This window comes from Cyrtonyx montezumae, unplaced genomic scaffold (genome assembly GCF_038088225.1).
Source record: "Cyrtonyx montezumae isolate F1298 unplaced genomic scaffold, pur_monq_1.0 scaffold_8, whole genome shotgun sequence".
Lineage (NCBI taxonomy): Eukaryota > Metazoa > Chordata > Aves > Galliformes > Odontophoridae > Cyrtonyx > Cyrtonyx montezumae.
The window spans coordinates 114,592,487-114,618,031 of record NW_027072089.1 but is presented as its reverse complement, the minus strand read 5'-3'; the positions used below and the strand labels follow the sequence as shown (position 1 = coordinate 114,618,031).

The 25,545-nt window shown below is 36.9% G+C and overlaps 1 protein-coding gene across 2 annotated transcripts in view; it reads left to right on the top strand.

Annotated features, from left to right (window-relative positions):
• Positions 1–25,545, top strand: part of HDAC9 (histone deacetylase 9) — a 448,017-nt gene that overhangs the window by 298,660 nt on the left and 123,812 nt on the right. For both annotated transcript variants that reach the window (XM_065751783.1, XM_065751782.1), the window contains 3 exons: positions 8,396–8,573; positions 12,831–12,964; positions 20,665–20,785. In XM_065751783.1, the coding sequence (XP_065607855.1) occupies positions 8,396–8,573; positions 12,831–12,964; positions 20,665–20,785 (433 nt within the window). The remainder of the gene's footprint in view (positions 1–8,395; positions 8,574–12,830; positions 12,965–20,664; positions 20,786–25,545) is intronic.

The window sequence follows — 25,545 nt, the reverse complement described above, 5'->3', positions numbered from 1 at the left end:
ATAACATCTATACCCTGGTGGGTGTGTTCCTCTGTTCTCTTTAGCATGAAGAAATATTTTCCTGCAATTCAGTTCACTATGCTTAGGATTTCTTACTAGAGAAAAACGTTGTGTTGGGTAACACAGTGGTGAGATTCTTATGTAGCATGATCAAATCACCAATCTTCCTCCCAGAAGTGCTGCAATGGGACACATGTTCTTATTCCCCTCGTTTCCGTTCTCTAGTTAGCTCTCTTTTTAGTCTCATGATTTCTAGCTCTTTTAGTCTTCTAACACCTTATAACTGAGGATCCTGCAAACTCAAGTTCATAAAAGATTGCTTTTGGTAGAAAAAGAATAAAGGCAAAGAAAAGTCTGTGGAAGCCTGTTGAACATATAAGCAAAATTGCTTTCAGATTTTAAAAGGCATATAGAAAATGGAGAGTATTAGCACAGAGATGAGGGTGTAAGGAGAGAAAAGAAGAAACTGGACGTTAGGATATTTGGTCTTTTCAAATCTGTAATATTGTTACACTGCTGTGCTCCTTTTTAATCCCATCCAGACCTTGGATATCTTGGTATCTTGTGATAACAGTGTAACCCCTAAGTTCTTTTTTTAAATGGGACACCTTTGAAATAAATTGTGATAAAGCAAGTTTAAAGTTAAGATAAATTAATTCATTGTTCCCGTGAAATATAATAAGCATTATGGTCTTTCTGAAATGTACTTTGCAACTGGAGGGCCAAGATTTTCTCAAGGAATGAGAAATTGGAGAATTCATTCTGCAGTCTGCATTATAGAATTAATGCTGTGTTAGCACATACTATGTTCCCCATTTCATTTTAATCCTCTGGTTGTTCCTAAATCAGCAAACATAAGGGTTTCTCCTCCATTTTCAAATTGCCCATTCTGGCAGTTCTCATCCTTGTAAAAAGTAACAAAACCAATACTGAGAAGCATTTAGTGGGAAAGTGGTTTCAAGAAACATTTAAAAGTAATCCTTAGGTGTTCAGGTTGATTTTCTTTAGTTTACTTGTAATTTGATCTTACTATATATATATATAAAGTATAGCAAGTTGTACCAGTTGATTGCAGAAATAGACATTTACACAATGCTCTTTATATTTACAGAATAAATATACTCCTTTAAGTAAATAGACCTGAGAAAAGTATTTTCTTATAGTTTATCTTATTTCGTCTCCAGCATCCTTCCTATATTCACATCCTGTATGTTGGAAAGCTTTGAATAATGTCACTACTTAACTATATCAAAATTACTTTTTCTGCCAAAAATCACAGAAACGATCATCATTACAGAGAAAAAAAGAAGCTTGTTTAGTTCAGGATATTTGCAGATTTGTGTATGTTTTCAAGAAACTTGTAGTTGTTTTTACTGACATATTGGAGAAAGATATTACGTTCACATTTTAACCTACTGGAGAAAGGTGTGAGATTTGGTCATCTCTCTCTAGAGGTGTCTTCAGAGAGGCAGAAGTCTTCCTGCAAAAGTCTGGAACCTGGTATTCATCAGGTTACAGGTCTGCTGTCACTCAGGTGGCAGCAGAAATGGACGGATTATACAGAAGATCTGTGGTGTGGGCAGTGTCAGTACAAATGCCTGTTGGAGTTTTTCCATTAGATGTGTTTAAGGAGGTGATCTATGGAGAAGGAACAAAACACCATGGCTCTATTTGCTGACTACATCATCTGTTGATGCTTTACTTTCTGACCTGATATATATATCCATTTGAGCAAGAAGGAATCTGCAGAGGGTTTCAGTATGCATGTGTGATATACACAGACATTGACGTATTACTGTGTATGGATTGTATAATAAAGGGCAGGGTTTTTCAAAGTTTTTTCTTTATATTAAACCCAAGTAATTTCCACTTATTCTACAATAAATCATGAAGTTGCAGAGTTGCCCATAAAACCAATGCAGAATCTATTTAAGTATGTAGTAAACATAGATCCTCAGCAAGGCTGCTGCTGAATTTAGCCTGGAGGCAACAGTTCCTTTGTGTGAAGGCCAAACTAATGATATTTCACTTAAAAAGAAACCATACGGCCTGCTAAGAAAAATGGTTCCAATGAAAAGCAGAAAAATTGAAATAACTGAAATGATCTGCATAAAGTAACACCAAGCTCATTTGCTGATGCAGTTGATAAGATTTGGGTGATTCCTGGAATAATGAAACAGGTTGGATAGATATTTTTTCATTAACCAGCTTTGGCCACCTAACAGTTTAACTGAATGACTGAAAGCCACCAGAACTGGGTAGCAATCAAGTACTAGGATTATAAAGCCAACTTATTCTTCGCATCAGTGTAAAAAAAACAAAAAAACAACAAAACAAAACCCACACACTTGTTAATAATAAAATTTAGGGTAAGATGTGTACAACTGTATTTTGTTATTGGTATTCATTTTTTGTCTTCTGCATTCTTTTATACAATGTACCAAATGATTTCAGGAAAGCTTTGTGCTATTTGTAGTAAAGTAATTGTACTATTAAGTAACTAGAATCCTCTGAAGAGATATTTTAAACAAATAGAAGAAAAAAAAATGAAGAAAGGCACAAGATATTCTGAAGGTCCTTCTCTCCTTCATTGTAAAACCCAATTATTTATGTATTTATTTTAAATCTTCGGGAGATTTGAAGAGGGAAGAAAAGATTCAGCCAGGAGTGCAAGTTTTTTAGGAGGTGCTGCATTTACTTTGGATGAGTGCTGCACATGTGGCAGAGTCAGCACTTTAGTGGAAGTGAAAGAAGTCAAGAACCTGCCAATGTCAGGAGTGGGGAAGGCAGATCCCATGGGAGTGGGAACCAAGAGAAAAACCAGAAGCTCAGTTGGGCCTTTGGAATTTCCCACCAGCAGAAAGTGGGAAGCAGTCTTCAGGGCTCACCTAATTGCCAATTCCAGGCACAATTTCCCATCATTCTCTTTTCTCTTAATCACGCCATACTTCAACTTCGTGATTTCACAATGGTAAGGGAAGACCTGTCCATGTGGCCACCTTGATTCCTCACTTGTACAGGGAGTTTCTGAAAACATCTAAGCATCTAACTAAGGAGTGTAAACTTGACAATCTCTCTTTGCAACCACGGGTCAGGAGCCCACTCACATCCCAGAGCAGCAGTGAGGGCAAGAGATAGTAGCAGGGTCAGGGCACTGTGTTCTACAACCGGTCTGTGATCTTAGCCTTAACCCATGTGTTTTGTCACATAACCCAGGGAGAGAATGCATCCCTGCACATGGCTCAATGCAGAAGCACCCTTTTGTCACTCCATCAGTAGCGTTCATTCTTCCCCTTTTCTTATCCTGCAAGATAAAAATGTTGCCATTTTAACTATCTGTTTTGCCAGCGCAAACGTGCTCCTGCCCTAGAAGGTAAGCATGGCAGCCTAGAGGCTCTGCTACCATGGCAGCAACTGCAATAAGCCTTTATGCAGTCCTCAGGAACACAAGGGAAAGTAGATGGGTCATAGGGTTGATTCTCCTGTTCTCAGCAGCCTTCTGCCCAAGGCAGGCCTTCTCTGCCCAGGACACTAGGCAGAACTGGGATGTGGATTTCATCCCAGTGTTCTGTATCTGCACCCAACACTCAGTTGAAAGGACTTTTTTTAATCATTTTGTATTAAAATTTAATCAGTTTTTTAATCATTTTGTAGTCGATACAGTCAATACTTTGGACTGTAGAATAGAGTTTTCTGTTGCTGTGAGTGCCTTGATTATTTGTGAACTGATACACCCAGATGTGTCAGCACTGCATTTCTTCTTGTCTACTCTTCTACTTGCTATAAATCCATTTCTTTATTTTCATTGTGTGTTTCAGCATCTATACTTGCCTATTTATTTACTTTTTCATGGAAATGCTGATTCTGAATCTGTGGCTGACCATATATTTCAGATAGTAATACTGGTATTTTATTTTTTCACTTTTGTTGAATGTGATGACAAAGTTTGTGGCTTTACATGTGGCTTTTTCAAAAGCAGCAGTGGGTAGGGTTTCTTGATCATGTGTTTTCTGTAAGCGATAGAACAATTTGAAAGACCTCAACATATATCCATATTTAGGGACATCTCTGTAAAACTCAGTAACAGAAATAAATCATTCTTGCACTTTCAAATTTATGTGCACAAATATTTTGAGATCTCATGACCTATTTTTAACTCGGTTCCAGAGGGCAACTAGTTACAGTTTCAACTGAGGAAAGCAAGCAGAGCAGTAATTCACAGTAGTACAGCATCAGAAGAGCTACAGTTTCTAAAATTCTTCTTGTGTTGATACTGCTTGTTTAGGAATTCATTGCACTTTTTTTTCTTTTCCTCCACTTCTGGAAGTAATAGGTTAATCCCATTAATACCATCATGAACTCCATTATTTCTGTCAACCAATGACATCTGAACCATGTGAGAAGTTCCTAGGTGTACAGGAATTCTTTTTAAATCAATTTTTGGATGATGATACTTTGGTTTGAGCTACAAGCTCCCAGTGTGGGTGCCTTGCAGAACATATTGCTCAGCCTTGCTTTCACTAGAGGCTGTCTGGGTAGATGCTGCCAGCAGCCAGCCTTGGAAGCAATGCCTTGGATGCATCCAGCTACTGCAGAATTGGGAAGAAATGGCTGAGGATGGGTAACATTTGAATGACCTTTAACAGTGCTTTACTTGACAGTACACATTTTATAGTTAAGCAGAATATATTACAGCCTGGCTACAAATACATGGGAAACTACAAGCATTAAACTTGATAATAGGAATTGCAAATATTGAAATTTTAAGATGAAAATTCTGTATCATAATGAATAAAAGACCAAGCCCTGACAAAAAAAGCGCAGGTATCCATACTTAGGATTATGATATAGGCATATAAATTCTAGATTAATTAAGCATATCAAATTAAATTTAAAAACAGAGCAGCAAGAAAAGTTATGAGTGAATCTTTTTTTTTCCTGAGTAGGACAGGATAACTTAAAGAGGTAATAAAACATAGACAGTTAACTGTCAACATCCAACACAGATCACATAACAGTCCAGCCATATATACATGCCTACAAGTTACCAGTTCTAACAGGCAGTTAAAACAAGAACATAACTTTCATTAAAATATTCACATCATTAAGTGCTAAAATGTAGAAATCACACCTACACATAAAGAGCATTCACACCAACCCAGATTTCTTCCAGCTCCCCTTAAACAACAATCCCTACAGCAACACTAAAAGAATAACATATATTTACATCTCAAGCATCCAAAATAATCATTTTCTCTTTAGATACTGATTCTAAAAAAAGCCCCTTCAAGATAATTACTGAAGGCCTGAGCCGGTTTCTTGGGAACATGAGGAATGGCCCTGGGTTTGCTCCAGCCAAGGCCCTAATTGCTTGCCTCTACTAATGAACTAATCTCAGACACCTGGAACTAGCAGGCTCCATGCCGGGCAAGAAAGGCTCAGGTTACCGAAGAAATGCTCCAAATATATTCACACAAATCACTAACCCTGCAGATGTGCAAATAGTGCTTTTGTCATATTGCTGGAGAGATGGACATGTGTTTGCAGTGCTGTAGCACATAAAACCTGAAGATGAATTCATTGTGTTGCACTAATCCCTTCCAGAGGCCAGGTGGGATTTTGGGGAGCCAGATAAGCGTGTTGATTATCTACATTACTCTTTGCATTAATCCACTTGTCTGTGTGAGACAGAATATCAAGACATTCACAGCATAGATGTATAGATTGCTGGAAAGAAAATCATGTGTAGCATAAATGCCTGTTGTCTGTAAAATGTAACCTAACCAGAAAGTCAGCCTAAAACCTTGGTTAAAACCTAACAAAGCCCAAGCTCTGATGATGTCTAAAGTTTTTAAAATTACAGTTAAAGGACACAGAAGTAACCAGAGGATGTAAGCAAGCCCCAGTGTAAGCCTTGTGAGACAAACTACTGTACTTCTAACGATTTCTAAAAAGCTTTTCATGAGCAAACCATTTTCTGTGTTCTCAAATATTAAAGCAGGTGTCATGCAGCTTTCCAGTCAACCATCCACAAATTTCTCCTTCCCTGGGCTGATTATGGTGATGAACATATGTCAAATTTTAGATATGTTTCTAGTTTCATTTGGGAAAGGAAAAATTATACAAAGTACTGTTAAACAGTAAAGCACAAGAAAGAACAGGCTCTTTTCTGGTTCTTTGAGAAAACAGCTAAAAAAAACCCACACAACTAGTAAAGTTGCTTGATTTGGCTTCTATATCCTAAGGTCAGAGACTTGTAAATAATGGATTTCAGATATTGATTGAATAACTAGCTCATCTTCACTGCATACAGTTGTGCCAACATTGTACAAGTCAAGCTCAGTTCTGAAAGTAGGAGAAATGCAGGCGAGACAGCTCTGAAGGCTTGGTGCTCTAAGTCTAGTGGCACTAAGGAAAGTCTAAACAGGCAACCAATTACAGCCAAATACAGGATTTCGTTAAGAAGTGTATTGAAATAACACTGTTTAATGCAAACTGCCAGAACACACTGATTCACCCACCAGTTGATCCTGGAGATTAAATAGTAGTTTTGTCACAGTCAGCGAAGCACTGCTTGTGACTTCACTACTGAGCACTCAGCTGGCACTAAGGAAAGTAATGTTAAATACTTATGAAGGAGTTTATCTACTTCTGTTCTCCTTAGGGAAAATATTCAACACAATAATGTCCACGCATTCTTTTCTTTTCCTATCCAATCACACGCACCCTCAACAAAGGTCGCAAAGATGTGCATTCCTTAGAGAACAATAATAATCCACTCTGAAATTTTATCACAAAATCATTAATGAAACTAACTAAAAGAAATAAGGCACTTGGGTATTTCAGGGAAGAATTCCTAAATATTTTTTTACATTCACAGGGAAAGGGAACAGAAAGACCTGTTTAGACACTTCCAGATATTTCCTGAAATATATAATGCCATCCTGTCTTCATACATTAAAAACTAAAAAAAATAAAACAATGAACAGAAACCTTGGGACTGTATTTTAAGAAAGAGAGATGGTTCATGACCCCAAACCAAGACACTTCTTGTAAAGTCTCTTCTGCTTACTCGTATTTTCTTTTTTATTTAGTCACTTATGACAAGGTCTCAGGTGATTTATCCTCCCTGTGACCTTACATCTTTTCACTGAAATGGTGACCTTGGATATTAATGTGGGTTTTGAGGCTGCCTTTTAAAGCATTTGTCCTCATTTCAGATGTTACTAATGTACACTCGTTCTCATGAAGGCCTCCCTTCTTGCATGCAGGGCAGACTTTCTGATTTCCCACAAGCTATGGATTTTCTCTGCACCTGGGCCAGGGGTAGTCATGCCTGCTTTTCTACATAGCTTGATCTGCTCCCTAGACTTGCAGCATTCAGCAACACTCATTTAAAAAAGACAAAAAGCTGTCTATACCTGTACACATAGATATATTTATCTATCTATTGATATATACCAGGCCTGGTTGAGAATAAATAGAATCTGTAATTATAAGATGCAAGTGTGATTTTCAACTGAACTTGTATGGCAAAGTGGTTTGGAAATCTCTTTATTAAATTCACTTTCCCTTGAGGTTCTAGAATTAAATGCACAAAAATGAAAAATAGAAGGAAAAAAAGGGCATGGGAAACAGTGGTGATCTGTGGAGTGATTGAACACCAAGGGTCCTATTGTTTTCAGCAGTGCCATGGCTTTGGCCTTTGTTGTGTTCCCAAAAGTTGTCATCTGTTGATAAACAAGATAGAGAATGAAATCTACTTTTCTACTCCATTTTGATCTTTCACTCCTGCCAACCTTTCATTAAAGTCTTTGTCACTGCCTACGGCCAGCAGTATGACCAAAAAAAAGAACAGTTCCCAGAGTGGGATCTCATATAACAATCTCTGAATTTCTAGGTGATTTGTGAAAATGGATGTTCAAATTCCTCTTTTCCAGACAGCTTTGGGAAATCATAGTTGCTCAGCAAATTTGATACTGAATAATAAGAACACTGCTCTTTATTTTCAGTGCTATAGGAAGATATCATTTTAATTTATTTGTATAGGATCACGAAGTGCATGTTCCAACACCATATTATGTATTCAAGATATTAGAGAAACTCTGGTCTTCTGTAACTCTCTGCGTGTGAAGCTGTCATGTAGAACTGACAGGTTGCCTGCCATCACCTCCTCTACAGCAAAGTCAGCAGCACACATTGTCAGTGAGAAAACATCTGTTGAATGGATTTATTGAGTAGGTCTTAGGTGCCTTTTTTTTCTTTTTTCTTCTTTTCTCCACACTGTTTATTACAGCCCTGACCTAATGAACTTAATTTGTTGACATGTTTCCCTCAGTGTCTTACTTGATCCCGTCTCACATTTCTTTCTACTGTGCTGTTTTCTTGGCAACAGGAGTTCCTGGTGCATCAGCGTGTCCACCAGTTGCAAATCTACCAGGCTCAGATGGCTACAGTTGGCATGGCAGGATTAGATAAACATCGACTGGTGTCCAGGACTCCATCTTCCCCCACTGATTCTGCATTACCTCACCCAGCCATGGACCAACTCAGCCAGCATGTCTACACGACTGGTAGGATTCCCTGAAGACTACTTCTAATAGGCAGGGCAAATGCGTTTGTTCATGTAGGATCAACAGATTTAAATGCCTTGAATACCTCCTGCAGCAATGCATTCAGTTTTAGCCTTACTGTTCTTGGTTTTATGATGCTGTACTGGCATCAAGTCAACCAATGCAGCTGATAAATCATGGGGTTAATATTCACACAGTCATAAATTATTATCATTGACTGGCTATGGCAATATAGAAACAGGTGCATTTTTTTGTGCCTTTAAGTCATTCGTAGCTTTTCTTTCATTTCCCTATCCTCTGGCTCTTTTCTCCATGTTCCTGTTGCCTGTTCTGTAAAGGGACCATCGGTAAGTAGAAGAAAAACCTCCAGAAAGCAGGAAAGATGCAGAAAAATTTTCCTTGTCTTCATTTGACAAGTTAGACTACATTACAAGGTTGCTTTCCCTATAGAAAAAGCAAAGTTGTAACTTTAACTGGAAGGGACAACTACAACTCCAGTTCCTCTAGCAGTTTTGTCAAGTGTCTACAGAAGGTTTTCTGATCAGAAAAGATAGTCCTAGGTAGTCCAATAATTTAGGGAACATCTCCTACCAGTATTGTCTAGGCTGTCCAAAGTTGAGGGATTAGAACACTCAAAATCGTCAGTGAAGGGGAGAAAATGGTGACAAAAAAAATTCTTCTAGGTAATCTAACCTTGCAAAAGGTTCCATCTTTCAATCTCAGCATAATATTGCAATATATTAATAAGCAAGTTTCACTTATTCTTTGCATAAGAAATGGAAAATGAGTACTTAAAGATACTGTTTTATTCAGGTTTCTGCCAGAGGTACTAGTTCCTTCACAATAATTATTAAAATTTGACATACTCTAAAACCTTTCATTTCTTGAGGCTGTGATTACGCATTCAGAAAAAAAAAAATACAAAATATAAAGAGACATTCCTAAAACACTGTGAGTGAATGGATGCAAAGTGACATTCAAAGATGAAATAGAAAATTTTTATTGTAAACACTGTCAATGCAAGAATTTCACTTGTTGGGTGAGAAATATTGGGACTGTATAGGAGGAAATCTGCTAATTCACTTTCTGTGAGTTTCTGCAAAAAAGCCAGCTGTGCAGAGACAGTATTATTAGAGCAGGCCACTGTTTTTCTTGTTGTGGTTCATAGAGTTTCCAAGACATTGTAAACTCATTCTAAAAGAGTCACAGAAGACAACAAAAGGAAGCTCGCTTCATATATGCTTCAATGTCCAGTTTAAAAATCTGCAAATCTACCAGAGGAATGGTGTGATATTATGTTTTATAGCACGGCTTTATTTGTTCCTGAATTCTTCAGGGTTTTCTCATTGTTACTGCTGTTTTCCAGAAGATTTCACCTTCCTTGAAGCGTGCTGTTAGTCAACAATTTTTAAGTCTCTTGATTTTCTCCCTTAGTTCAAAATATTATTTAAAGTTGACCCAAACAAAGAATTTTGGAAAAGAATGAGTATTAGGGAGTCCATAGTGGGGAGATTTTACTTTTTCTGACTTGATGCAAATTCAGTTTATTTTGTCTCGTGTCTTCTATCATTCTTTGGCTCCATGGTGCCACCATTTCAGTCTGTCATCAGGAACACATTCTGACCTCAGTAATATTGGTGTAAATCCAGAATAAATCCACCAGTCTCAGTGGAGCTGCTCAGATTTACACAAGGAATCTGAGAGCACAATCTGGCTGTGTAGGCATTTGTTCTGGAGAGACAGAATCACCATCTTTTATTAATATTTCACAGCCGTCTGCAATTGAAAACAGTTGTCTTTCTCTCTTTTTCTCTTTCTCTAGTGGGGGTGGGGAGATTATTGGCTGAATCCTGTTAGGGAAATCCTACAGGCTATTTTTAGCCATAAGTTCTACTACAGCTATTGTACCGAGCACATGTGCTCTACAGCCAGCAGCAACACATCTGAATTACTTGCGCATCCTAAATCGATTTAGATGCTTGGAATAAATGAAAACATATCTCAGTCTTTTCTTAAGTTAACCCTGTTTAGAAATAAATTTTTGCACTCTCCAGTGTGAATAACTGACTATTTAAAAGCTTGAAATAGATGCTTCTGTCATGCAATGCTGACTTGACCAATTAAACTGAAATTTGATTGGAAAAAATAATTCACATACATCAAGATTGCATTTTCATTTATGTTATATTTTGGAAAATATTATAGTGCACTAAGAAAGGAATGTCTGTGTATCTCTATCTGTTTATCTCTATCTTGATCTCTCTCAGTTTGGACTACACAGCTCTAAGCCCGTATGGAACACTCAAAATAAAATTATTGCTGAAAATGGGGCAGACGAGATACTTTCAACTTTAAACTAGTTTTGTCAGTATTTAGCACCATTTGTGATCACTGTAATTCATTGAGTATAAGTGCCTACTTGGCCCAAGTGCTACTGCATGTCCATTTACCTTCCCACTTGGGAAGAGGGATGGGAAGAAAGGTTTTCTTAACTAGGGGTATAATGACCATTGACTGGCTCTACAATCTGGATGTGTAACAGACTTTAGAAGTTAAAACTGAGGGTGCCAAGATAAGGAAAAATAAGTATGTGAGCATGCATCTATTTGTATGCATACTTGCTATTTCAAATAACTTTCAAGAGCTGATGATTGAGCATCAAAATTTATAAACTGTGCAGTACGAGTAACTGAAGAGAAAGGAAATTATTAACTTCTTTGGCAATAGCAGCAAAGATTTTAAGCTGCATTAGTTTATTTGTTCCAGATTCTCCTTGGTTCTTTCTTTTCTTTTTTTTTTTTTTTTTGTTAAAAGAAAACAAACTGAAAAATATGTACAAGGATTTATTGCTCTTGTATTGTTTTGCTTGTTGGATTATCTTTTAGCATAAAACTAGTCGTGTTAAATGTAGGTATTATTTGTGTGTTCTTATGGTAAACGTAATTGTCATAGTGTTATTTTGACTTAAATAGCAAGATTCCTAAGTATTGGATCTGAAGGGCATGAGCTAAGTAATATGGCAGCCTACCTAGAGCAGCATAATTTAAAACTTTTGGCTTCTAACTGAATCAGCTCAGAACCTTATCTTTGCATTAGCCCCAATGGATACAGATTTCCATTCAGCCAGGTTTTTAAACACTTAATATCCGTTCAACATCTTAGCTGAATAAGGGTGGTACAGAGCATGTTGTTGAGTCTGTACTTGAATATTGTATTTTCTTCACTGCTTGACTCTTCAGTAGCAGGCTAACACAACTTTCCCAGAACTGTGTTGGCACAGCACAGTTCTGTTGGCTGATACATAAGAAAGAGGTTTTGAATACCATGTTTTGCTGCTTGGAGAAGTTGTTAATTTGAGTTCCTTTCAACTGTAAGGAGAAGAAAAATGTTTCCCAAATAAAAATGGTTGACAGGGGTAAGAAAAATATTTTTGATTCCAGACATTTCTGTGGGATATGCAAACAATAAGTAAATAAAATTATATTTCAGGTCTCAAACTTGGTTTAAGAGCCTTGAAAACTGTGGGTTAGCTTAGTACTGAGCCTACTTTCTAGAACTGGTCTCTTTCTCCAGATTCACAGCTACAGAGTAATATATAGCAAGTGATACTGATATCTCCGTGCTGTAAGGTTGTTCTGCCCTTTAAAAAATGAGTGAAGAAAATTCCAAACAAACCTTGCACTGTGATCTGACTACAGAATTTGGTCCCAGGTGGGCAGTGGGTGGAACAGAGAAAGGACTCTGGCTGCCACTGCTGCAGCTCTCTGAAATTTCCATCTGGTACACTTGGAGATATGCACTTATATATCGTATCAGGTAAGTAGTGCAAACACAGACTATCACTGTCTTCACAAAATTTATTTTACAAGACTTTTCTGAATGATTTTTCTTAGACTGTTTTGATTATATAACACCTTGTTATACAGAGGTTAACCAGCCTCTTAAAGAAAGATAAGAGTAATACGATTGATTTTTTTCTGTTCACAAAAGACGAGGCACAGCTCCATTCTTTCTTCTTGGCAGTTACATTTTTAGTATAACTTTTGAGCATCTATTTAACTTTCTCAGTATAACAAGATGTACCTTCCAAGTCAAAATTTGAACCCTTCAAAACAAAAGAGGAATTAAAGACACAGAATTATCATCTTTCTTCTTCTGACAAATAAAATCCAATTATGTAACAGTTTGCATGACATGAGACTTAATAACTTGCATTTGTTTTATTCTGTTTATTTTTTTGTTGTCTTTGTACTGAAGGTGTTGTGTATGACAGCCTGATGCTGAAGCACCAGTGTATGTGTGGCAACTATGCTAATCACCCTGAGCATGCTGGAAGGATCCAAAGCATTTGGTCGAGGCTGCAAGAAACTGGGTTGTTAAACAAGTGTGAGGTAATCAAAAGTAAAGACCACATATGTCTTTTTTTTTTTTTTTAAGTAAATGGCATATTTGTTAAGTCCAAAATTTATCTTACTTCTATAAGAATAGAGTGAATTGTCATGGAGAATTATTTGGGTTTAACTGATGATATTAAAATAGTGCATTTTAGTAAAGCATACTTTCTAATCATAAAAGAAAAAAATTACACAATGAATACCACTATCCACATACATCAGAAAATAAAATCCAGCTATAACCATGATCTTCACCTTGATACAGGAATTTATAAAGGTACAATCAAACTGCAAGAGCACAGACCCTTTCAGTAGAGCTTCTCTTCAAGGAGCTACAAATCTATATTTTTTCTTCTGAAGTAGTAAAGAACACTGTTTGTATAAATGTAGCTTTTATCACATCATAAGCATGTTTCACCTTGTCTTATTTCAGGCTATAATCTGTTTTCATAAGCATTTACATTTGCCTGCAGTACAATGGTTACCAAGTCAAAAATCAATACGTTTATGTGCAATATAATAAATATTGCAGAAAATAATATCAAAGCAACAGTGGAGCTTTACTGTGTTTCAAAATCACATATTAAAACACCATGCTTAAGTCAAATATGAGCTCTCAGATTCCTTTACCGCTTGGGTTACTGAATAACAGCTTTTCCTGCCACTCACTGCTTCCCATGAGCTGTACAGCACTGTCAACTTCTACAGAAGCCAGTGACAATTGGAGGTGCTTACTGCACTGCAGCATAAGTCAACAAAGTTCAACAAATCTGCTTAGGTTTTGCAGGATCCCCAGATTGTTTGGACTTAGTCAGTTACTTTCTTTATATATTTAGATTTTTAAACAGGCAAAAGAACTGGTACAACAGATCCCTTCTACTTGTAGGATTTTTTCTGCATGTAGCGTAGCATACCTGGGCAGTGGGATATTGGAAAGACTACAAATAGATTTGTTGTATACATTCATCTAACTAGCTGGCAGCACTCTAACAGGCTAATGATTTTGTGGGGTTTTTTTAGCTTGGATAATTTTTTTAAATCTTAAAGTCCTTCTTTCAACAAGGTCCTTAAGGCCAAATATCAAATGTGTGGTTTCATTGATGGGATCACACACTTAAGAAGTAAGTTAAAACATCCACTTGAGTGCTTTACAAGATGAAGGCCTAGATACCTTATTGATATAGGACTCATAAAGAAAAGACAAGAGAGGGCAAGTATGTAGGTCACTCTGAAAGTAATGCCTCTTGTTTATTTCTATGGAAATTATAAGAAATTCAAAGACCACAATAACTCTATTTGGTAGAGCAAATTTTCACTTACAAAACACTGTTTTCAACATAGTCCTCACTGTTATCTGTACATTTTTTGCCAGCAATGTGCAAGAGCCTGCATGCTACTCTCATAAAAATCTCCACTAGCAGAGGTGGCACTGTTGCTGTTACCACTGCTGAAATGCACCACCTGCTGCCTCACTGTGCTCACATTCACTGTTTGGTCTCCATAAAATGTTCAGCAAACATCAATAAGTGTCCATAGGTACCATTTCTTTTTCTTATGGAGGAATTCCATTCCATACCTTTGCTTCATACACGTATCCATGTCAGACACAATTCTGTCAGGCTGTACATCTGCTGCCATCTCTCACACAGCAACAAAATGCAATGAAATATTGGCAGGAAAGTTCAGCCTCAACTGCCATACCACCAACATCCGTCTCTGATGTTATGGTCCAATGTAATGAAATAGAAGGCGTTACTTTTGGAGCATCCTTCTTAAAATGCAATTTGCCACCTTGTATTACTTTATTCAGCTGTAGATACTGCTAAAGAGAAAATCATGTAAATCTGAAAAAGGTGTAAATCAGTAATATAATACAGGTAAATTCTGAAGTGCATGCAGTCCAACAATTCCTGTCAGTTTTCCATTTTGGTTGTGCCATTTCAAAAATTGAAATGCAGCCCTAGTGAGTCTCACAAAATCCAGAATGAGAAGAAACAAAATAAATTTTCACACTGAATGACAGTGCTCTTATTTTGACACCCACTGTGTGCTTCGAAATAAAACTGGAATGTGACATAAGCTAACAAAATGTGAGCTCTGGTTATAAAACTTTGAGGAACATTGGTGTGAAGCTCATTCATTGATCTGGTGTTTATCTTGATCCTCTTACGTAGCTAAAGCTAGGATTATATCTGATGGTGCAATCTGTCCTTTGCTTCACTGAATTCTCTAGAATTTGCTCAATAACAAATGTATCCTTAAATCTGCTTACTTTTAAAACTACCGAGCTGAAATTATTTGCTTCAGTGTTAATTTGATTCTTTAGAGAAGTTATTCAGTTAAATATCTGACTCATAACACTGAGTGGCAATTGCGTTATTCAAGAAGTAATGTGTTACTACAGTTAAGCTGTGTTCTAGAATATACCACATTGAGACTGCAGAGCCAAAGCAACACTTGCACTCCACTGTCTCCTGTATTGAATTCTGAATGGACGTTAGTATTTCTTAATGTAATTTCTCAATATATATTTACTCAGAGTTTCTGTCAGAATGAGTGAGAGAATGGGGGGTCACTGATCTAGTTTTGCCAAGAGTGATGCCTGACATCCTAACAGAAGGATGGTTCAGGTCTGATGAGGAGCTCCAGGAACAAATCTAGTTCAGTCGTGGGTAGCTCAGATCTCTGTGCTTCCAACATCCTTAAAAGTCGGAAGATGAATCTGGGTAGATTAATATAGACTTCACCAATTAACTACATGTATTGCTCATATTGTCCCCGTAGATAAGAGTATTTAAAATATAACTAGACAAAATCTCAAAAAGGTTTGACTGTAGTGTTTAAAGACGTATCTTCACTATAACATAAGATGTGCCTGGAACTGTTCTCTGCAACTGTGGCTAGCAAGCATTGGAAAGCCCATATTCAGACCCATGTCAGTGACCAAGCCACGTCTGGGATGTTGTTTTTAGGTCAGTGCCCGTTGCTGTTCAACCAAAGCAGTGTGAAGGATCCCTTTAAAACATATGGTAGTACAGAGGACTGTGTTCCTCTGCCTGTGAAAGTTTCCTGGTACTGCTCAATTTATGAGGGCTGCTCCAAAAGTAATGCCTCCTATTTCATTATGTTGGACCACAACATCAGAGGCAAGATGATGGTGGTATGGCAGTAGAAGTTGAACTTTTCTGCTGGTATTTCATTGCATTCTGTGGCTGTGTGACAGATGGCAGCAGACACACAGTCTGACAGAATGGTGTTTGACGCTGAAGTCATGCAATTTTCTCTTCATAAAGAGCAGTGCATAGCTACCCTACCTTTGGGACTGAAAGAAGGGCTGAATTATGTTTTGGTAGTGATGTCTGCTTTCCACTTGTTTTATGGAGAGGAAGTATTTACATAACTCCTGTGGGGCCTTAATTTATGCACACATGACTGATATTGGACTACCCTGATCAGTACAGTTTTAGAGAAGAAGAATGTAGACAGGGTCTTGCTTCATGCTCCCACCTCTCCTTCCTGTAGGGACTGTTGTTCAGCAACTCTTCCCTCTCAAGGCTGGAATTTGATCTTGGTTTGGCTAGTTTTCTGTAATGGTAGACAGTATGCTTCCTTCTGTCTATGTCATATGGACGGAAGGGGAGGGAATGAAAGAATTTAAAGTTTTAAAAACCTTTGTTTCTTCCAGATTATGCAAACAAAAATATATTAAAAAATCCTATCCTCTGAACCTCAACTTACCACTAATGAAGAGATAATGCAGGAAAAGTCCACAAAGACACTTAAAGAGCAGAATTCTGCAGTTTAAAACATTTTCGGACTAGGCACTGGAAGATCATACCATAAAATCATAGAGTCATAGAATGGCCTGGGTTGAAAAGGACCTCAAAGACCATCTAGTTACAATCCCCCTGACATGGGCAGGATTTCCAGGCATTGAATCAGGCTGCCCAGAGCCACATCCAGCCTTGCCTTGGATACCTCCAGGGGTGGGACATCCACAAGCTCTGTGGGCAACCTGTTCCGATGCATTCCAAAATGTATGAATATAATAGCTTCATCTCTGTATATATGCATGAGTGTCGGAATACACCTGCAGTTCCCACAAAAAAGGAGAGAGAGAGTTGTACTGGCTGGCAAAATACCCATGTTATCTTTGTGTTTAAAAAAAAAAAAATTGAATAATGATGAGAAATCCCAGAAAATTAAGAAAGACTCTGAAGACCTTGTTTATAAACTTGATAGCCTGGGAAAATGTCACAGAAATTCTATATCCATATGAATAGCTGTAGTGAAGGCAATGGCCACATACTGAGAGACCTGAGCGAGAAATATTGCTTAAGCTATGTCAACAATTCCTGTTAGTTTAGCAGAGAGAAACAAATGGTGTCACCTTTGTCTTTGTGAATCTCTGACTATGTAAAAGTTTAGTTTGCTGAAAGGCTAACCAAAATCTCTATGTTAATAGAGGTTATCTCTGTGAAACTTTAATGGTCTGTTTTAAACAGGAGACCAGATTAGACAGTCCTTTTTACCTTAAATTCTGTGAGAGATGAAAGCATTTTCCTGTCCTAGGGAGAAAAACTTTCTGGTTCGGGACTGTTTTTTTGAAGAACTCAGGTGCATTTTGCTCTCCCGATATGAACAAATGTCTCAATTGATGAGGGAACTGTATATGGCGAGGGAGAAAGCCAACATACAAATTGTCATGTGAAAAAGGTGACTTGCCTTCTGCTATTGATGTATGACAAGTGAACCCTTCCAGGTTCCTCCAAATGAAATATGTTCCACAAGTTCTGTGCCATTTCAGCTTTTTCGGTTATATTTATGCCTATTTTCTGCTTTTTAGTTTACTTCAGGCTTTTGATAATAGCATGGGGGGTGAAAATGAAAATAAAAAGGACATGGATAAAAGTGTATGTCTGAATTTATACAAATGCATATGTTATATTGTTGCTCATGCTGGTGAGAGCCATAAACAATTACTTTTCATAATAGAAGTTACATGATTCCAGACATTGGGAACAAAAGGACAGTGTAGCATGTGCTTTTGTATATCTCCTAAACCCCGACATCACTGTTTAAAAATTCATGGCAGTTATTACAGATCACTTTCAGAAGCACATTTTTTATGTGGAGCCTTAAATAGTTGGAATTTTAATGTTATTGATAATAACTTTACCTGCAGGGATAGGGCAAAGGTGAGATGAAAGGAGTAATGAATTAGGAGATGGGAGTGCAGAAAGAGCACAGACATGTGCAGTGTTTCCCCTTCCTTTTTCTCCTGCCAGTTACCATGAGCAAGCGCTAGCTGGTGTTCAGTGTAGGAGCTGGAGAAGCCTTGGATAAAGGACAGTACTGGGCTCTGCCTGCCCTGAGAGTTCAGCTGTTGGCTGCACCCCAACTGCTGGGAGTAACTGGGAAACCGATGTACCATGCTATTTGATTTCTTCACTGAGCGTGTTTCTGCACAACCTGTTTCTTCCTAGAAAATGTAACTGACAATATTAGGTAATAGGTAGCTCCTCAGCAAAATACTGCTCTACTCTGATTCATTTCTGAGAAGTTGCTATCAGGCCATGCTCTGTTGGAGCCATAGGACACTATGCAGCTCCCTGCTTCAAGAATAATGGATGGCTGTCATCTCTTTATAGTTAAAGTGATTCAGCATTTAAGAGAACTTAAAAAAGAGCCAGACAAATAACTGTCTTAAATGTATCACATATACTTTTTGTGTAACTTGTAGAAAAAAAAAATGACAAGACAGTGAGTATTTTACTCAAAGAACTTTGATATGACTTTCATAAAATATTCCTTTACTTTTCTTGCGCATTTATTTTATCTGTTCTAGAAGCCAGCCTTCCTTTCTTGTTTCATTGTGGATAAGTGGGCATACAGATTTTAAAGCAGCTTATTAGAAAGCCAGAACTTTATAAAATGGATGAATAAATAAATAGTCAACTCACTTGTGAAGTAAAAGACTTCATCTGACACAGAAGAGCTATTATAGAGTGTACTGACTCCATGAAGTAACATAATGTGCTGATTCTGATTGTGCAACTGTGTTTAGAGGATGTGAATACACTGCTACAAAGTCTCATGTGAGACTGGGAGAGGCCTGAATAAATTGAAGATGAAAAAAGGGTTTATTAAGTCATTTAGTTCCTGGATCATTCCCTAAGATGTTTTTTCCACTGCTGTTTCCAGACAAGTTTTTAACACTACAAGGAATAGGGCTTCCACCATATCCCTGGATGGAAGTTTGTTCCATAGTTATCTACATCCAACTCTTAGGGCATTTTTCCTCATTTGCCAGAAAAAGTTGCCACTTCTTAACTCAATATAAACTGTGCTAGATTCCTAGCCTATTGACTGCCCCTAGGCAACTCCTTTCTTCCTAACTGCATGTTTTCTTTAATATTTATAGTATTGTATTCTTCTCCTAGTAAGGGTGTTGGTATATTTCCTAATATGCATGAGTGGATGATAGATATAATAGGAATGACAGCTTAACCTGTAAAAAAAAATAGATGTGAGCAATATTTCTGTAAAAGGTTAATCAGTCTAGTAAAAATAAGATGGTCTGTTTAGATAACTTCTGTACCTATTTATTTGTAGTCCTTGACAGTTGGACAGATCTGCACTCTAAGTTGTGAGAGGTTTTGTCCTAGGTGTTCATAATGACTGGCTCTGAAAGCAGAGTCTTAAAAATAGCCTATTTTCTCTTTGTGTTATCCAATATCAACAGGAAAGATGGTTTGGGGACCAGAACTTTGTTGACAGTGCTGTTTATTATGCCTGAATCTGAACAAAATCTGTTTTATGTTGTTCTATTTGCAAAGGCACTTGCACTGGCAGAGAAGTAAATATTTTTATGACAGGCTGTAATTCCAAATACATACAAGGAACAGATCTACTGAACAGGAAAGTGCTAGTTTTATTGTTTCTCCCTTCTTTCCTATCTACTTCCTTTTCTAAAGTGATTAAATGTATTTAACTGATTTATAGAAGTAGTCCCACCGTTTCTCTTTTTTTAACACTGATTTAAATGAGGAGACAACAAGCTGGAGAAACAGTTAATGAGACAAATCTCACTTACAAAATCATAAGGAAGCAAGTGGGTCAGTATTGCAAAAAGAAAAATGACCCTTGGAGATCAAACATAAATTGAAAAAATAAAAATACAGAGAAATATTTTACTGAAGATTGTAAAAGTTAATTTTCTTCCTATCTGTGGCCCTCCTCATGGTGATCATGCTCTTCCAGCAGCATGAATTGCAGTAATAACCAAAAAACATAAATCTGCATTCAGAACACATCTGCAGCTTACAGGTGTGAATGAGGTTTTGTTCTTTAAACAAGACATTTTCTAGTCAACTCTCTGATTTAAGAAATACCTCAGTATTTGGTTTGCGTTTCTTAATATGTAGAAGGATTAGAGTTTTTCCTTTCTCTTGTATTTGAAATCCTTTATTAAGTTAACTCTGCTGCAAGTTAAGCAATTGTGATAAACCACACACACATTTGTTTTCCATATAGCATTACTTTAATAAACAAATCAGTGTCACATTCCTGCATGACACAATTTCAACCCATTATTAATCATACTAAATGTTATTTCGAACCTTTACTTTTTTTTCTTTTTTTTTTTCCTAAATATTGTCAGTGGAATATTGTAGGCCTCTGCTGTTTTCTTTCAGCGAATTCGAGGTCGAAAAGCCAGTCTGGAGGAAATACAGCTGGTTCACTCTGAACATCATTCACTGCTGTATGGCACCAGCCCCCTGAACAGACAGAAGCTGGACCCCAGGAAACTCCTAGGTCTGTACAGGCCTCTATTCTACTGAGAACAGCACATTCCAGCACTGTCATTAGTCATAGCTGGTGTCAGTTTAAAATACTTGGCAAGCAGTGTGACAAAAATTCACTTTTTCCAAATGCATTGCTATGTGAAAGGAGAATGTTACAATGGAAGCCAAATATAGATTAGCAAAATGCATAGGCTGGAAAGCACAAAGAGAAGTTTCTTCTCATTTGCTTCAAAACTATCAAAGCACATTTAACCCTTTATTGTAATTTGTTCTCCATCAGAGATCGATTGCAATTTTGATCGCACTTGGTCTTCGATCTCCTTGTGTTTTCTGCTTTGAAAATGGGAGTTTAAGATACACTTGCTTGTCAGACCTGCTTGTTTGCTGTTCTTGTTTCCTTTATTTCAATGACTTCAGCCATGCTAACTGCAGATATCATGCCTGAGTCTTGCTGTGAAATGAACATTATTTTAATGCCTTCCCATTTTGCAGAATACCATATAGTTCTGAATAACAAGGAAAAGACTAACTGAAATATTAAATGGACCGTGGAAATACAGAATTCCACAAATGCATCAAGATTTTCATATCAAATATCTTCACAAACAGCCAATGCTCATCATATGCTTTTGTAATAGAGACGTAAGGTTAAATTGAGCACTGTCATGACTGGAGCATGAAACAGCCTCTTATCACACCTGTTACAGAGAATGTGAAAGGAGACACAAATAGAGCATTTTGGAAATAACCTGTGAGTGAAATCCTGCCTTTTCAATCTCTGCACACAAGTTGAAACATACTTTCTCGCTATTTTAAAACACTTATCTTAAAGTGCGGAGATTTGCCAAAAGGTAATTAAACCTAACCCAAAAAATCACCATACTAGCCATCAAAAGAAATTACTATTCTAGTTTTACAAATGCATAGCAATTAATTTGCTTTGGAAAGAATTCCTTCCATAAGGTAGACTGTGGCTTCAATGAGTCATAAAAGTAGACAGGAAAACTGTATTGATCACAGAAATATGTAAGTTTATACACCTTATACAAAACAATATCAAAGCTGAAAAGTAATTACAAATGATAGGTTGTCAGAAGCTAAAATTTTCAAGGTAGGAAATCCTCGTTTAAATGAAAGAAAAGAAAAGAAAAGAAAAGAAAAGAAAAGAAAAGAAAAGAAAAGAAAAGAAAAGAAAAGAAAAGAAAAGAAAAGAAAAGAAAAGAAAAGAAAAGAAAAGAAAGAAAGAAAGAAAGAAAGAAAGAAAGAAAGGGGGAGAGAGAAACAAGAGAAAAGCAAAGAGACGAAGAAAAAATAAGCACTAAATTCCTGCAAAATGAAAAATTGGAAACATTTTGATTTGAGTTTGTCAACATTGTCAAAATGTTCCATTTTGATAGAGTCAAGCATTTCATTTAATTTTTTTGTATTATTTTTATTCATTTCATTTTAATTTTCACATTATTTAATACAACATACATTTATATGAAATCTTGTTCTCATTTCAGACTATTGTATGGGATGCAGTGTGTAATTTTCAGCTATGGAGAAAAAAAAAAAAAAAGTAATGAACCTAGGTTTTCTTGCTGTGCTTCTATCTATGTATACCGAATGCAGAAAGCTCTCTTTACCTAGTTTCAAGAATCCGTTTATTTGTTCACAGTTCTTTACTCAACAATCTTTGCCTTTTTCATTTGACACTCTGAGTTTATATCGAGATCACACTCCTAGTGTATATCCCGAGTACATATTTGGCTTAATGCCCTTTTCTGTTTCCATAGGATGTTTTCTTCCTCTTACATGGCCTTTTACCAAGACAATGGTCTAACCATTTGAGCTTTCACACTCCTATGTAAAATAACTTAATTATCTTTTACATTTTTCCAAAATGCAGTGTGACTGTTCCATCTTTCATTGTCCCCAGTTCGGCATGGTTGAACCTAACTGATGCTGACATTAAAATTAACGTCTTGGTATGATACAAAAATTCAAAATGATGTGTAGTGAAGGAGAAAAGTCTAAAGGAAATGTTTCTCATCAAAAATGTCATCAATAGCAACATCATCTCATAACTTTCCCATTTCAATTAAAGTGGATTGTTTTCCTGCAGGAATTGTCCATCAGATTATGGCTTTGCATTCTAACAAAAAGGATTTTATTCCTTTCCTTATTCCTCTATGCACCCAAAAAGTCAGAGTCACACTCTGTTCTCCACTTAAGCCTCAAAAAAATATTTCTTCCCTGTCCCTGTTTAGAAGAGGACATTTGTATTTTTTAAGAAGGTCTTTTCTTGCTCATATAAAGACTCTGTATCTTGTAAACAGAAAAAAAACACCTGAAGGAATTAAATTTATAGAATGACTAGAACTAGAAATGTGCTACCTGTCAATAAATGCTGATTTATCTGTTAGGGAAAACTACTCTTTTCTGAAAGGCTGTGAAGTAAAACAGCTGTGAACTACTGAAATCAGTAAGTATTGTGCACACAGACACTGTTCACATATTCTTCATGCTTTCAGAGTAGAAACTGTCTTGAACTCCAGGCTTTATTTCTTAAATCGGGGCTTACAAAAGCAGCTATTGCAAATGATTGCTCCAATTTTTACACTATCATGCAGTTTAGCTTGTAACTGATCATATTTCACTGTGGTGTGTTAAACAACATGTTATGTTGCATTACATTTTCTTGACGTGAATGAAACTAATATGGAGACTGCGTGTCACATCACATTACAGTTTCATGTGACAGAATGCAACCTTTCAAACCTCTGTGAATAAGCTCAAAAGCAGAACAGTAACCAAACAGGTCTTAAAATTTTGATTGCTTTTTACCTCTGCAACCATAATTAATACGGTGTTTCTGAAAATCAAGTTTCTTATGATCACAAGTTTTTAAAAGCGGGAAATACTCTGTCAACACATCCCTGACAGTGGGGCCAATATTTAAAGTATAGCTAAAGGATGCATTTATTAAGCATCTGTGCAATTGCAATTACTGCCTTAGAAAAAATGTCTTCATTCTTCAAGGATGATATTGGAAGCCATCAGATTCCTCAAACTGATGTTGCTTTTTACTAAATGGTGCCTTTTAACAAGTGAACACATTTTTAGTGTAATTTTTGGTGGTGGTGGTGGTTTTTTTTGTTTGTTTGTTCTGTTTTTTGTTTCTTTCTTTCCTTGTTTTAGAAGGGGAGCACTTTCCCACCACTGTTCTTGCTCATCAGGCTATCAGACCTGAACTACAAATCTCATAAGCGGTATTCTTGGCTTCTACAGGGGCTTCCTGCCTCTCCACCCAGTTTGACTAACCAGCTCCCACTGCCTTGTGTGTTGACATTTTTGAATACAGTATTTCTAGCTCTACCCACGATTTTTTGTGGTGAATCTTCTCTAAATCTTTCTTTTCAAGTGATTTGCTTGTGACTGCAAACTCTGGTGTGATACAAAGCCTTTTACATAGGTCACTCTGAAAGTAATGCTTTCTGTTTATTTCAGTGGAAACTACAACGAAGACCACAATAAGTGGATAGAGTAAAATCTTAGCTACAAAACACTATTTTTCAACATATTCATCACCATTAGCTATGTATTTTCCTCCAGTGATGAGCAAGAATTTGCATGCTGTGTTCATCATAGTCTACATGGCCATCCAGAACATGGCTTGTTTTTCACGTCACTGTCACCACTGCTGAAAAGCACCACACAAAGCCTCACTGTGCTCACATCCAGTTTGGTTTCCATAAATGCTCAGCAAGGATCAGTGAATGTCAATGCGTGATATTTTTAGAGTGTGGAGGAATTCAGTTCCACAGCTTTGCTTCGTACCCACTTCCATGTCAGACGCCATTTTTTTAGGCTGCTCCTCTGCTTCCATCTGTTGCACAGCAACAGCATGTAATGGAATATTGGTGAGAAGATTCATCCTCTACTGCCATAGCACCACCATTTGCCTCTGATGTGGACCAACATAATAAAATAAGAGGTATTACTTTTGGAGCAGTCCTCATCAATTGAAGCATCTTAACATCTTTCTATTATTATTTTATTATGTATCCTAGGTAAGAAAGGGTAGTACAGGGAAATATCTACTATTTACCAAATTCAGGTGAGGCAACAACTTCAAGCACAATGGAAAATTGTCACAATTCATCTTCAGCTTTTTACTATTGATTTTCATTTTTGGAGAAGTGTTGTGAACTCCTTTCTTTCTTAGAGGATAGGCAATTGATGATCTCTCTCTCCTTGGCTTAGTGGAGCCTTTCCCAAAGTTTTTTTTAATGAAATCTTGATGCTTCTCTTATTTTGCAAATTCTCTCTTCAGCATTTTTTACTCTTGTGCAATAAGGTTAGAATTTTGGCAAATTTCTTGGTAAACTGAAAAGGCCTTAAGCTTGTTTTTCTGTTTTAATGCTATCCGTTGATTGATATTAGTGTCTTTCCTCACCATCTGCTTGTCTGTTTCCACTTTGTGTTTGTTGTTTTTAATAGTGTTTACCATGTACAATGTGCCCCGCTGCACAGAGATAAATGAGGATTCATCTGTTCTCTCTTATGCAATGGAATTTAAGAAAAAAGTCTAGTCATTCAATATTCTAAAAATGCCTTCTTTTATCTCAAATTTCAGTCTATGTTTCTATTAACAGCCCCTGTCACTTTAGCAGCACTAATTTTTTAGTTTGCTGCTCAAGACTTTTTGATCTTCCCTATAGCAAAAAGAGAAAAACTGCTGTTCACATTGGTCCTTGGATCTGCTTAGCAAGAGATCTGGAAAAT